General features: G+C 38.8%; 1 protein-coding gene across 1 annotated transcript; it reads right to left on the bottom strand.

Moving 5' to 3' along the window:
* Nucleotides 1-2,446: 2,446 nt before the first annotated feature.
* fam43b (family with sequence similarity 43 member B) lies at nt 2,447-4,446 on the bottom strand. The gene has a single exon (XM_055189383.2). The coding sequence runs from the start codon at nt 4,303-4,305 to the stop codon at nt 3,388-3,390; it is 918 nt and encodes a 305-aa protein (XP_055045358.1). The 5' UTR covers nt 4,306-4,446; the 3' UTR covers nt 2,447-3,387.
* Between the last annotated feature and the right edge of the window lie 9,619 nt (nt 4,447-14,065).

The following is a 14,065-nucleotide window of genomic DNA, read 5'->3' as shown; positions in this document are numbered from 1 at the left end:
GTTGAGTAACCAATACGTGACAGTGACACAAACAGAAAGCGTGACATGCTCACGCTCAAACGCGGCAAAGCGTGAAATTGTCACGCTGGTCCATGCGTGAAATAGTCACGCAATTTCGTGATACTGGGTTGATATATTACAATGTAATGCATTTTGTTTTAGCCATTTCATTTCCATCCATTGATTGGTTTCCAGTCAGCAAAAGTGTTTTATGAGATCTTGAGGACAAACTATTTTAAGACAAAATTGATGATAACATCTGTGCAATCTCCAATAAACACATAACAAAGCTTTGTTTGCATTTTCACGAATTGCATTTCATTGCATTGGCACATGCGGAAAACCTAAGGTGTTGTGAGATGATTTTGTGTGTATTGCTTAAAAGTTATTAATTTTTGGCATTTGCTATGCATTGCTCTGGATGGTTACCCCAAAGTAAACGATGACGCAAGTTATCATCTCCGACGTAAATCTCTTTTCAACACACGGAATGTAGGCAACAGTTTACTCCCTGGGATTGGGAAGAGTGACATTATCATAATACCTCCCACTTCGGACTCAGCCTGTAAATTAACTCCTATAAGCATCGCATTGTGAGCGAACCTTTCAAACATGGTAAGGAGCATCACATTTCTGGAGGTATTCAGGCCAATCACAACGTACAGATTAGCTGGCCAATCAGGGACACAGATATTTTCTAATCCGTGCGTTTCAAGAAAAGAGTGAAATCTGAACCTACAAAAATTTACGATATGTGGAAAATAATGTGTTTTTTAATCATAAACCACACAATCACATTGTATTATACCAAATACACAAAATAATTTTTTTAGCAATGAAATAGGTGCACTTTAAAGTTAAATACTTGAACATTTTGTCCAACAAGTTCATCTTCACAGATTGTATGAATTTAGAAGTAAATGTGTTTACTAGAAATACAAAAAGCAGATTTTTGACTTCAAAATTATTTGTGTTTATCTGTGAAGACTAACTTGTTGGACAAAATATGTAGTGTCATAAATTTCACTGTAAAAATTGCTGTAATTATGCAGCTAGTTGCCAGTAACTTACTGTAGAAGATAAAGACTGAAAATGTTTCATGTTCATGAACAAACTGTTGCCAGTAAATAACATAAATGTAAAATCTACAGTAAGTTACTGGCAGCTAGTTGCCAGTAATACACAGTAATACTGTAATTTCTACAGATTTTTTTTACAGTGTTGTTAAACACAGACTTTATTTTTTGCGATAATCCAAAAGTTTATGTGATAAAGGAATGGGCTTTTTTGTGAAGGAACCAGTATCCTAACTTTCCGGTTAGCCAACAAAAAAGTGTAATCCCTGCGGCATCGCAACCACATTTTTTTATTGCTGCAATGCATGCTGGGAACTTTCAAATTCATGTTTAATGTTAAAGTGCTTGTTTGGATGACTCAGTTGGGTAAACATTTGGACTGGAGTATCTATAAGTAAAAAAAAAAAAAAAAACATTTTTCAGTATACTCTTAATAATAAATATCTCCTATACACTGTAAAAAAATTCCGTAGAAATTACAATGTCATTGCAGCTGGGTTGCCGGTAATTTACCGTAGATTCACATTTATGTTATCCACTGGCAAGAATTCGTTCAAAGTTAAATAAATTTTAAATATTAACAAGTATTTATCTTTACAGAGTAAAACTATACAATAACTGCCTCATGCAAAGCATTCTGGGAACCAGAAATCATCATCAACCTTTTTCTGTTTTTTGCTTCAGATTTTGTTTCCCAGAATGTTTTGCTTGATGCTGTTTTTTTAGTTTTACTCTAAAAAAAGATAAATACTTAAAAATGTTTAATGTTCATTTGGCTTTGAACAAAATGTTGCCAGTTAAAAACAAATTTAAATCTACGGTAAATTACCGGCAACCCAGCTGCAGTTTCTACGGAATTTTTTTACAGTGTAAATTAATTACAGGATTAAAGGTTTGCGAAAGTATAAGCAACAGTATTAGAAACTCTTATAACTCTTATAAAAACGTATTTTCAAAACCAGGTAATAATAATTATTGTGAATTCCATTCATACACTATTTTGCTAATCTTTTGTTCACCGTGAACAAGTATGCACTGAGAGTCTGTTGAAGGTTTTTCCTACTTATTTCACTGAAAGCTCTGTGCCGTCTCGCCCAGGTGCTTTATGTTCACTTCCGTCCAATTCAATCGGCTGATTAATAGCCTCACTTTGAGGAAATACAGTAATGCCCACAAGCTGCAGATGAAATCTGTGTTCCAACCCACTCACAGCCTGTGTCAATGGACATTTTTAGCCGTTTCATTCATTTATATTTCTTTTCAAGCCGGAAATGTATTGTCTGCCAAATATGGTCGGAAAAAACAGCAGTTGTCACTTTAAAGCCAATGCAATTTAATTCAGATAAAATAAATAAACCTGAAACTCAGAGTTACGATAAATATTTTAATATACAACAAATAATTATAACACAAATCCAATTGTGCAGAAAAAGATGAGAGTAGTAAAAACAGTTCACTGTTGATTTAATCGGTTTATCCAAAAGATTAATATGATGTGCAAATACAAAACCCCATGCCAGAGTTGACAGATGGAAGCTACGACCTTCACGTGAACAGCATAAAAATCTGAGCACATTAATTCAACACTTTCAGCATTAACTACAATTGCTCAATTTGTAGAAATACAAGATCTCTGCTGTTATTGGTCCCAAACAAATCACAGTGTACAACAAATACAGCTTTAAAAATATTTTGATGCTGCCATTTCTTATGCAATACTGATTAGCAAAGCTTTGACAAATTGAAGCAGTAAACATGTCCAGTCAGTGGCTCGATTCCTAAGTTATGGTTTAATTCATTAGCATTGCTCCCAAAGCCAATAAAACGGCTTTAACTCCAACCCCCCGTCTCCCTGAAGCGAGCATATTAAGACAGGTCTCCGAGGGAAATTACAAACATCAAAAATTGTATACAAAGATCCCAGTCCATCACATTTGTACTCACAAAAAGTACAAGATGCATGATTTATCATCATCTTTGGGTGTGCAGTTTAAGCTTTGCTTAAAGTCCGGGTACATAAAGGCTTTTCGGTGTAATCTCCCAAACAATGCTGAATAATTGGTGTACCTGGTCTTCCTTTATTGTGCTTGTTGGCTCAAACAGTCCAATCCTCTCTATATGTATACATCTCATAGTTCTTCCTTAGGCAACATCAGTGGTGCCAAGTCACTTCCCTTGGTCCTTATCCCGAAACGGATGCAAGGGGAGATCCATGGAATTCACAGAACGTTCCGGACGGAGTGGGAAGGCGGGAGAGAAGAGTCAGGACGTAGGCTCAGTGGTGAGGACACTAAACTGTATCCATGTAAAGTCACACCAGAGTGCTGATAGTCATATGTGCTTCATCCCAGCTTGTAATGGAAACCTCATCCGGTTTACTCAGATCGTTCTCCGGAGGGCTGTAATTTGTCGTAGCTGATGTTTCCAAATCGCCCTGTCCTTCATCCTCCTCTTCTTCTTCTTCCTCAGAAATGGAAGAAAGCCGTGAGGCACTTCCAGGCTTTTCTGCTGGTGGCTGATAATGGCACTGCCCGTTTAAGAGTCTCCGTAGCGGCATAAGAGGTACGATATCCTCGCCCAATAACTGCTGTTGGCAATGGCGAAAGTCACTTTGACGTTTTAGCCTTTTGAATTCGGTGAACGCGGATGTAGATGTTTGGTACAGACTGAACGCCAAGGCTCTGGCCTTTTCGGCCTTCGCCAGCAGGACGGCATGGCAACGTAGTACCACTGCTTTATTCTTCACCTGATGTCTGTAAATCCACGCAAAGATTTTAGGACGAAAGGGATCTGCAGTGCAATACGTAATGCGGTTGAGGGAATACAGGTGGACGGGTTTCTTTTTGCCGCTTTTATCCGCCCCCATGCGGATGCCGTAGGGGCCAACGGTGAGCTTCATCTTGGCGCTCTGTTCGCCGTAGTTGCTGCGAGTCCATATCTTAGCAACCGCCTCCTGCGTGCACTCTTCCCCTTTAGCCATGATGGTGACCGTGCTACCCAGGTATCGCACGTTGTAGGTGGGTTCCTCTTTATTGAGCTCCACTTTCTGACGCTTGCTGTGGAAGACGCTTCCCAGCCAGTGAAACGGACAGTCGGGGACGAGGTCGGGACAGGAGTGGAGCAAAGTAGACAGCAGAGAATGATAAGTTAACCCCACTCCAAGACTTTTAGGCTTGCTTTTGGTTTCATTGTCCACAAGCACAAACTTACTCCTTTTCCAAGGCAGCATTGTCCAGGCAGAGCAAACAGAATCAAACGCTCTCCCCAAACTGCAAAGAGGTGCGTATCTGCGTACGTGAGTTTCTCAGAGAAGCAGAGGAAAGGAAACCGCTCTGGCAGATGCTGACGAGAGACTGAGAGCAGAAAGGCTCAGCTGGTCTGTTCTTCTGCTCGCTCCTCCTTCCTCCTCCTCCTCCTCTTGCATCACATCACTGAGTGCTGAGCAGAGCTGGGTCTCGCTCATTTAACTCCTTCAACATTAACAAGCTCATTATACTGAATTTAAAAGTACAAATACTCTCTAAATTAATATGGTCGTGTTAATGTGTTAACATTTTTAAATAAAATGAGAGTTTAGCAGTTGTTCTTAATCTTTTGGCCAGGTTCCCTTTTGAAATGACATAAATATGTACATAAAAATGTATATAAAACTGTACCAAATAATAATCTGCATATTTTTAGTTTTACCAACAAATAATGAAAAATATTCATTCACATTTATTAAATTACACTGCAAAAAATGCCTTCTTACTTAGTATTTTTGTCTTGTTTTCAGTAAAAATTCTTAAATCAAGATGTATTTTCTTGATGAGCAAAATGACCTAAGAAAATAAGTCTAATTTTTAGTCAAAAACTATACAATTTAAGTGCTTTTGTGCTTAAAACAAGCAAAAATTTCTGCCAATGGGGTGAGAAAAAATCTAAAAATAAGTTTTCTTTTTTTTAAAAGACTTAATTTAAGCAACTTTTTCTCACCCCATTGGCAGATAATTTTGCTTGTTTTAAGCACAAATTCACTTAAATTGTATATATTTTTTGTCTTAAAACTAGACTTATTTTCTTAGGTCATTTTGCCAATCAAGAAAAAGCATCTTGATTTAGGACTTTTTAGATATTTCTACTGAAAACAAGACAAAAATACTAAGTAAGAAAGTTTTTTTTACTTATCTGCACACTGCAAAAAATGATTTTCAGGAAAAAAAATCTTAGTATTTTTGTCTTGTTTTCAGTAAAAATTAGGGATGCACCGACAGGATTTTTTTTGGGCCGATACCGATACCGATTTAAACAGACAACTTCTGGCCGATACCGATATTAAACACTTGTATACAATACTATACAGTTTGGCCAATTTGCTAGTTTATTTCTGCATTAAATTATTTTTACTGAATTGGACTGGATTGGATCTAATTAACATTCAACTGACCAACATAATAAGAGAGGCACAAATTAAGCTAAAACAAATATAATAAGACAGCATGACAACCTTCAAAGGTGGTTTTTGCTATGCAGCATTTATTTTATTAACAACATTAACTCGTTTTTTACATATAATGGATTTCTTTATGCAGTTCATTAATAAACAATCGGTATCTGCCTTTCTCGTGCTATTGCCGATATGCCGATGGTTTCAAATTCATAAAAAAATCGGCCAATAAATATCGGCGGCCGATAAATATCGGTGGCCGAAACATCGGTGCATCACTAGTAAAAATATAAAAAAAATCTTTAATTAGGATGTATTTTTTTAATGAGCTAAATGACCAAGGAAAATAAGTCTAGTTTTAAGAAAAAAAAAATCAAATTTAAGCAAAAAAAAATCTGCCAAAATTCAAAAATTTTCTTGAATTAAGTGTTTATGAAAAAGTAAACTTATTTCAAGAATATTTTTCTTATTCCATTGGCAGATTTTATTTATTTATTTATTGCTTGTTTTAAGCACTAATTTACTTAAAGTTTATATTTTTTGTCTAAAAACTAAACTTATTTTTAGGTCATTTTGCTCCTCAAGAAAATACAACTTAATATAAGAATTTTTTGATATTTCTACTGAAAACAAGACAAAAATACTAGTTATTTTTTGCAGTGTAAGAGCTGTCCAAACTAAAAACAACTTGCACTGAAAAATCTTTAAATACATCACTGCGTCAAAATGCACACACGTAATGTTTTTAGTAAGGCATGTTTGGTAAAACTAGTTATATTTCCTAATTAAACTAAGGTCTACACTGCAAAAAATGATTTTCAAGAAACAAATCCTAGTATTTTTGTCTTGTTTTCAGTAAAAATATCTAATCATTCTTAAAGATGCTTTTTCTTGATAAGCAAAACAACCCAAGAAAATAAGTCTAGTTTTTAGACCAAAAATATCAAATTTAAGTGATTTTGTGCATAAAACAAGCAAAAAAATCTGCCAATGGGGAATTTTTCTTTAATTTAGTGTTTAAGAAAAAAAAAAATTTGCTTACCCACTGGCAGATTTTTTGCTTGTTTTATGCATTTGTCTTGTTTTCAGTAGAAATATCTAAAAATTATTAAATTAAGAAGCTTTTTCTTGATGAGCAAAATGACCTAAGTAAATAAGTTTAGTTTTAAGACAAATAATATACAATTTAAGTGAAATTGTCCTTAAAACAAGCAAAATTATCTGCCAATGGGGTGAGAAAAAAAATTGTGAAATAAGATTTTGTTTTTCTTCAACACTTAATTCAAGTTAAATTTTCTCACCCCATTGGCAGATATTTTTGCTTGTTTTAAGCACAAATTTACTTAAATTGTATATTTTTTGTCTAAAAACTAGTATTATTTTCTTAGGTCATTTTTCTTATCAAGAAAATACATCTTGATTTAAGAATTTTTAGATATTTCTGCTGAAAACAAGACAAAAATAGTAAGTAAGAAAGTCATTTTTTGCAGTGTATGTTTTTCTCTTTTTGTACAGATTTGGTAGTTTTGATCAGTACTGAGGTTGATTAAAGCTATGGTCTACGATTTCAAAGATTGTTCATTATTAATAACCTCGTTTATATGCTGGTTATGGTTCTACAGTAACATCCTAACAATATGAAGAGAAAAAAGAATTTAAATTAAAGCTGCAAGCAGCGATGGAAGGGCCCTCGCACGCATGTGCACCGCTACCCTATGGCATTAGTAAAGAAGTGAACCAGGGGGATATGAATTAAAGTGGGTAAATATAGGTGGACATTCAAAGGGAAACTGATGTGCCACACCGCCTGCGTGCAGCAGGTGGCGCTATGACTGCGCCTGATTATTGTTATACTGACGTTTTCAGGCCGGGACCCTTAACAAACGTGTAAAGTCTGGGGGAAGATGGAATAATGTATGCCTGAATGACAACAGCTTCATGTTTCATGGGGAAACATCACAATTTGCCAGGCCGCCACGGACACGCCCTTCAACGAAAAGTCAAGATCGTCGCAATATATCATCTTAAAGTCCATAAGATCAGTATGACGAAATATGATAATAATTTGATCAAATCTCTAAGAGCAGTAAATCACAGCGTAAAACATGTCATTTCCGGCTACCTCTAGGTGGCGCTATGACTGAAGCTGAATACTGGCATTGAAATGTGATCAGGCCAAGACCCTTATCAATCATGTGAAGTGTGGGGCAGATTGGACATTGTATGCCTTAGTTATAACAACTTCCTGTTTCATGGCAAAAACGCCGAAATTCGTCAGGCCGCCACGGACACACCGTCCAACAAAAAGTCAAAAGCTCCGCAATTTAGAATCGCAAAGGCCTTTAGATGAGACTGACCAAATATGATAATGATCAGATTAAATCGCTAGGAGGAGTTCGTTAAAGTATGACGCTTGGAAATGTCAAAAAATGACAGAGAAAATTCAAAATGGCCGACTTCCTGTGGGGTTTAGAGCTTAGCTCCAAGAGACTTTTTTGTAGGTCTTGGGGTGATAGATGATCCTACCAAATTTCGTATCTCTACGTTTTTCGTAGTGGGGGGGCTGTTCTCTTGAAATTTTGCAGGTGGCGCTATCGAGCTATTTCTACACGCCCACTTCTGACGCCTATACTACATGTAAATTTTCGCCACTTCTGACGCGTGTGCAGATTTTCATGAGTTTTCGGGTATGTTTAGGCCCTCAAAAACGTGATCCATTTCGGAGAAGAAGAAGAAGAAGAAGAAGAAGAAGAAGAAGAAGAAGAAAAATAATAATAATTAAAGCTGCAAGCAGCGATGGAAGGGCCCTCGCACGCATGTGCACCGCTACCCTATGGCATTAGTAAAGCAGTGAACCAGGGGGATATGAATTAAAGTGGGTAAATACAGGTGGATATTCAAAGGGAAACTGATGTGCCACACCGCCTGTGTGCAGCAGGTGGCGCTATGACTGAAGCTGAATATTGGCATTGAAATGTGTTCAGGCCAAGAACCTTATCAAACATGTGAAGTCTGGGGCAGATCGAACAATGTATGTCTGAATTACAACAGCTTCCTGTTTCATGGCGAAACATAACACTTTGCCAGGCCGCCACGGACACGCCCTTCAACGAAAAGTCAAGATATTCACAATTTATCACCGCAGAGGGCTTTACATCAATCTAACCAAATATGATGATGATTTGATTAAATCTCTAAGAGCACTAAATCAAAGCGTAAAACATGGTATTTCCTGCTACCTCTAGGTGGCGCTATGACTGAAGCTGAATATTGGCATTGAAATTTGTTCAGGCCAAGACCCTAATCAAACATGTGAAGCGTGGGGCAGATTGGACATTGTATACCTGAGTTAGAGCCACTTCCTGTTTCATGGCGAAAACGCCGAAATTTGGCAGCCCGCCACGGACACACCCTCCAACAAAAAGTCAAGATCTCTGCAATTTAGCATCACAAAGGCCTTTAGATAAGACCGACCAAATATGACGATGATCGGATTAAATCTGTAGGAGGAGTTTGTTGCAGTATGAAGCCTGGAAATGACCAAATTTGCACAAAAATCAAGGCAAAAATTCAAAATGGCCGACTTCTTGTGGAGTTTAGAGCTTCGCTCCAAGAGACTTTTTTGTAGGTCTTGGGGTGATAGATGATCCTACCAAATTTCGTATCTGTACATTTTTCGTAGCGGGGGGGCTGTTCGCTTGAAATTTTGCAGGTGGCGCTATCGAGCCATTTTTACACGCCCACTTCTGGCGCCTATGCCACATGTAAATTTTCGCCACTTCTGACATGTGTGCACCGTTTTATGACTTTTTGGGCTTGTTTAGCCTGTCAAAAATGCGATTCATTTACCGATACTTTGCGAGGCCGCCACGGACACGCCCTTTAATGAAAAGTCAAGGTCGTTGCTTTTTATCATCACACAAGGTCTTGAGATTACACTGGTGAAATATGATGTTGATATGGTTAAATATCTAAGAGCAGTAAATCACAGCGTAAAACATGGTATTTCCTGCTGCCTCTAGGTGGCGCTATGAGTGTTACTGAATTATGCCATGTTGATGTGTTCAGGCCTGGACCCTTATCAAACGTGTGAAGTCAGGGGCAGATCGGACATTGTATGCCTGAGTTATAACAACTTCCTGTTTCATGGCGAAACATCACACTTTGCCAGGCCGCCACGGACACGCCCTTCAACGAAAAGTCAAGATCTTCGCAATTTATCAAGGAAAAGGGCTTAACATCAGTCAGACCACATATAATGATGATTTGATTAAATCTCTAAGAGCAGTAAATCAGAGCATAAAACCTGGTATTTCCTCCTACCTCTAGGTGGCGCTATGAGTGAAGTTAAATATTGGCATTGAAATGTGTTCAGGCCAAGACCCTTATCAAACGTATGAAGCGTGGGGCAGATTGGACATTGTATGCCTGAGTTAGAGCCACTTCCTGTTTCATGGCGAAAATGCCGAAATTTGTCAGGCCGCCACGGACACACCCTCTGACGAAAAGTCAAGATCTCCGCAATTTAACATCGCAAAGACCTTTAGATGAGATTGACCAAATATGACGATGATCGGATTAAATCTGTAGGAGGAGTTCGTTAAAGTATGAAGGCTGGAAATGACCAAATTTGCACAAAAATCAAGGCAAAAATTCAAAATGGCGGACTTCCTGTTGGGTTTAGAGCTTCGCTCCAAGAGACTTTTTTGTAGGTCTTGGGGTGATAGATGATCCTACCAAATTTCGTATCTGCACGTTTTTCGTAGTGGGGGGGCTGTTCTCTTGAAATTTTGCAGGTGGCGCTAACGAGCCATTTCTACACGCCCACTTCTGGCGCCTATGCCACATGTAAATTTTCGCCACTCCTGACATGTGTGCAAAATTTCATGAGTTTTCGCGCATGTTTCGCCCCTCAAAAATGCGATTCACTTTGGAGAAGAAGAAGAATAAATAATAATAATAATACACGGAGCAAAAACAATAGGGTCCTCACACTTGTGTGCTCGGGCCCTAATTAAAGCTGCAAGCAGCGATGGAAGGGCCCTCGCACGCATGTGCACCGCTACCCTATGCTATTAGTAAAGCAGTTAACCAGGGGGATCTTAATTATAGTGGGCAAATATAGGTGGATATTCAAAGGGAAACTGATGTGCCACACCGCCTGTGTGCAGCAGGTGGCGCTGTGACTGTAACTGATTGTTGTTATATTAATGTGTTCAGGCCGGGACCCTTATCAAAAGTGTGAAGTATAGGGCAGATCGGATAATGTATGCCTGAATTGCAACAGATTCCTGTTTCATGGCGAAACATCACTCTTTGCCAGGCCGTCACGGACACGCCCTTCAACGAAAAGTCAAGATCTTCGTAATTTTTCATCGCAAAGGGCTTAAGATCAGTCTCACCTGATATGATAATGGTTTGATTAAATCTCTGAGAACAGTAAATCACAGTGTAAAACAAGGCATTTCCTGCTACCTTTAGGTGGCGCTAGGACTGAAGCTGAATATTGGCATTGAAATGTGTTCAGGCCAAGACCCTTATCAAACATGTGAAGCGTGGGGCAGATTGGACATTGTATGCCTTAGTTATAAAAACGTCCTGTTTCATGGCGAAAACGCTGATATTTGGCAGGTCGCCACGGACACACCCTCCAACGAAAAGTCAAAAGCTCCGCAATTTAACATCGCAAAGGCCTTTAGATGAGATTGACCAAATATGATGACGATCTATTAAAATCTCTAGGAGGAGCTCGTTAAAGTACGAAGCCTGGAAATGACAAAATTTGCACATAAATTACAGCAAAAATTCAAAATGGACGACTTCCTGTGGGGTTTAGAGCTTCGCTCCAAGAGACTTTTTGGTAGGTCTTGGGGTGATAGATGACCCTACCAAATTTCGTATCTGTAGGTTTTTCGTAGTGGGGGGGCTGTTCTCTTGAAATTTTGCAGGTGGCGCTATTGAGCCATTTCTACACGCCCACTTCTGGCGCCTATGCCTTGTGTAAATTTCTGCCACTTCTGACGTGTGTGCAACGTTTTATGACTTTTTGAGCTTGTTTAGCCTGTCAAAAATGCGATTCATTTAGCGATACTTTGCGAGGCTGCAACGCACACGCCCTTTAATGAAAAGTCAAGGCCGTTGCTCTTTATCATCACACAAGGTCTTGAGATTACATTGGTGAAATATGATGTTGATATGTTTAAATCTCTAAGAGCAGTAAGACACAGCATAAAACATGGTATTTCCTGCTGCCTCTAGGTGGCGCTATGAGTGTTACTGAATTATGCCATGTTGATGTGTTCAGGCCTGGACCCTTATCAAACGTGTGAAGTCAGGGGCAGATCGGACAACGTATGCCTGAATTACATCAGCTTCCTGTTTCATGGCGAAACATCAAACTTTCCCAGGCCGCCAAGGACACGCCCTCCAACGAAAAGTCAAAAGCTCCGCAATTTAGCATCGCAAAGGCCTTTAGATGATACTGACCAAATATGATGATGATCAGAGTAAATCTCTAGGAGGAGTTCGTTAAAGTACGACGCTTGGAAATGTCCAAAAATGACAGAGAAAATTCAAAATGGCCGACTTCCTGTGGGGTTTAGAGGTTCGCTCCAAGAGACTTTTTTGTAGGTCTTGGAGTGATAGATGATCCTACCAAATTTCGTATCTGTACGTTTTTCGTAGTGGGGGGGCTGTTCTCTTGAAATTTTGCAGGTGGCGCTATCGAGCCATTTTTACACGCCCACTTCTGACGCCTATACTACATGTAAATTTTTGCCACTTCTGACGCGTGTGCAAATTTTCATGAGTTTTCGGGTATGTTTAGGCCCTCAAAAATGCGATCCATTTCGGAGAAGAAGAAGAAGAAGAAGAAGAAGAAGAAGAAGAAAAATAATAATAATAATAAACGGAGCAAAAACAATAGGGTCCTCACACCCTGGTGTGCTCGGGCCCTAATAATAAACGGAGCAAAAACAATAGGGTCCTCACACCCTGGTGTGCTCGGGCCCTAAAAATCCATTCAGTCTATTGGGTGTATGGTAGCAGATAAGTTGACCAATGTAAACTGTCCGGCCGGATAGCTTACATTGGTTAACTGCTCTCATCCAATCCCTGCTACATTTGAAAATCCACCTCGTGCTCGCGTCTCCACCCCATCGCACACCACCCCGCCCCTCTCCTGCCTGCGACATGAAATTTGTGTCAGTGTATGGTAGATAGCGAAGCAGCAACATCTCACTAATGGAAAAAAAACTAAACGACAGCCCCTGCTTGTCCCTACAGTAAAGGTTGGAAGGAAAAGGAAGTCTGTTGAAGAAAGAGCAGAGGTTAAAAAAATTGAAAAACGCCGGACTCTAAGTAGAATCAATATATGGTCCGCCATTGACCGTTGGAGGAAGCTTCAGGGAGATTTGGGGCTGAAAACCGACGCCGACACGGCAGACTTTTTGTTGAACAGGTACGCACTTATTTATACTTTTATTGTGTGAGGTGTTACATAAATATCTTTTTATGAGTACATGCTGTCGTTCGGCATCGGAATGTTAGCCGTTTAGCATCGCGTATCACGGGTCAAAGTAATTATATTTACTAAGATTGTGTGAGGTGTTATATAGTATTATCAATCTGACTACATGCTGATGCTGCCGGTCGGCATCGGAATGTTAGCTGTTTATCATCGCGTATCACGGGTCAAAATAATTATATTTACTAAGATTGTGTGAGGTGTTATATAGTATTATCAATCTGACTACATGCTGATGCTGCCGGTCGGCATCGGAATGTTAGCAGTTTAGCATCGCGTATCACGGGTCAAAATAATTATATTTACAAAGATTGTGTGAGGTGTTACATAAATAGTATTATAATCTGACTACATGCTGATGCTGCCGGTCGGCATTGGAATGTTAGCCGTTTAGCATCGCGTATCACGGGTCAAAATAATTATATTTACAAAGATTGTGTGAGGTGTTACATAAATATGATATTATCAGTCTGACAACATGCCCATGCTGCCGGTCGGCATTGGAATGTTAGCTGTTTAGCATCGCGTATCACGGGTCAAAGTAATTATATTTATAAAGTCATTTCTTGAGGCTCATGAGGGGAAACGTATGCCAAACGTTGTTGTGAAAGTAAATAACGTCCATTACAATCATAATTGTAATTGTTCATTCCTTCAAGCCTTTATGTGTTTACTGCTCGGTAAATCTCTATTCTGATGTTTACTACCAGTGATCACAGCTTGAATGAGTGACGTTGTTCAGGTCGTTTCCCAGGGGGAGGGATCAGGTAGCACAGAGGGGCGGGATGAGTTTTTTAAAACTTACTAACCGTCTCAGGCTTTCTAGACCGATTTTCAACATCGTAGACTACAGCTTTAACAGATTTATGCAAAAAAAATAAAAGAATACTAATATGAGAAATATTTTAAGCCATTTAATTTAGTAGCTCTTTCATCCACGAACAACATGAAAGGGTTGTAAATTTGAACAATGCACAAATCAATAAATAAAAAGTGATAAATGGTATTCTCAAAAAATGTGTCCTATTTTACCTGTAT

Source organism: Misgurnus anguillicaudatus, chromosome 13, assembly GCF_027580225.2.
Source record: "Misgurnus anguillicaudatus chromosome 13, ASM2758022v2, whole genome shotgun sequence".
Lineage (NCBI taxonomy): Eukaryota > Metazoa > Chordata > Actinopteri > Cypriniformes > Cobitidae > Misgurnus > Misgurnus anguillicaudatus.
Note: the sequence above shows the minus strand (reverse complement) of the source record. Positions and strands in the feature narration are given on the sequence as shown.

Excerpts from the sequence above, each read along its gene's own strand:
- fam43b (XM_055189383.2), bottom strand. The coding sequence starts at position 4,305 with ATGCTGCCTTGGAAAAGGAGTAAGTTTGTGCTTGTGGACAATGAAACC.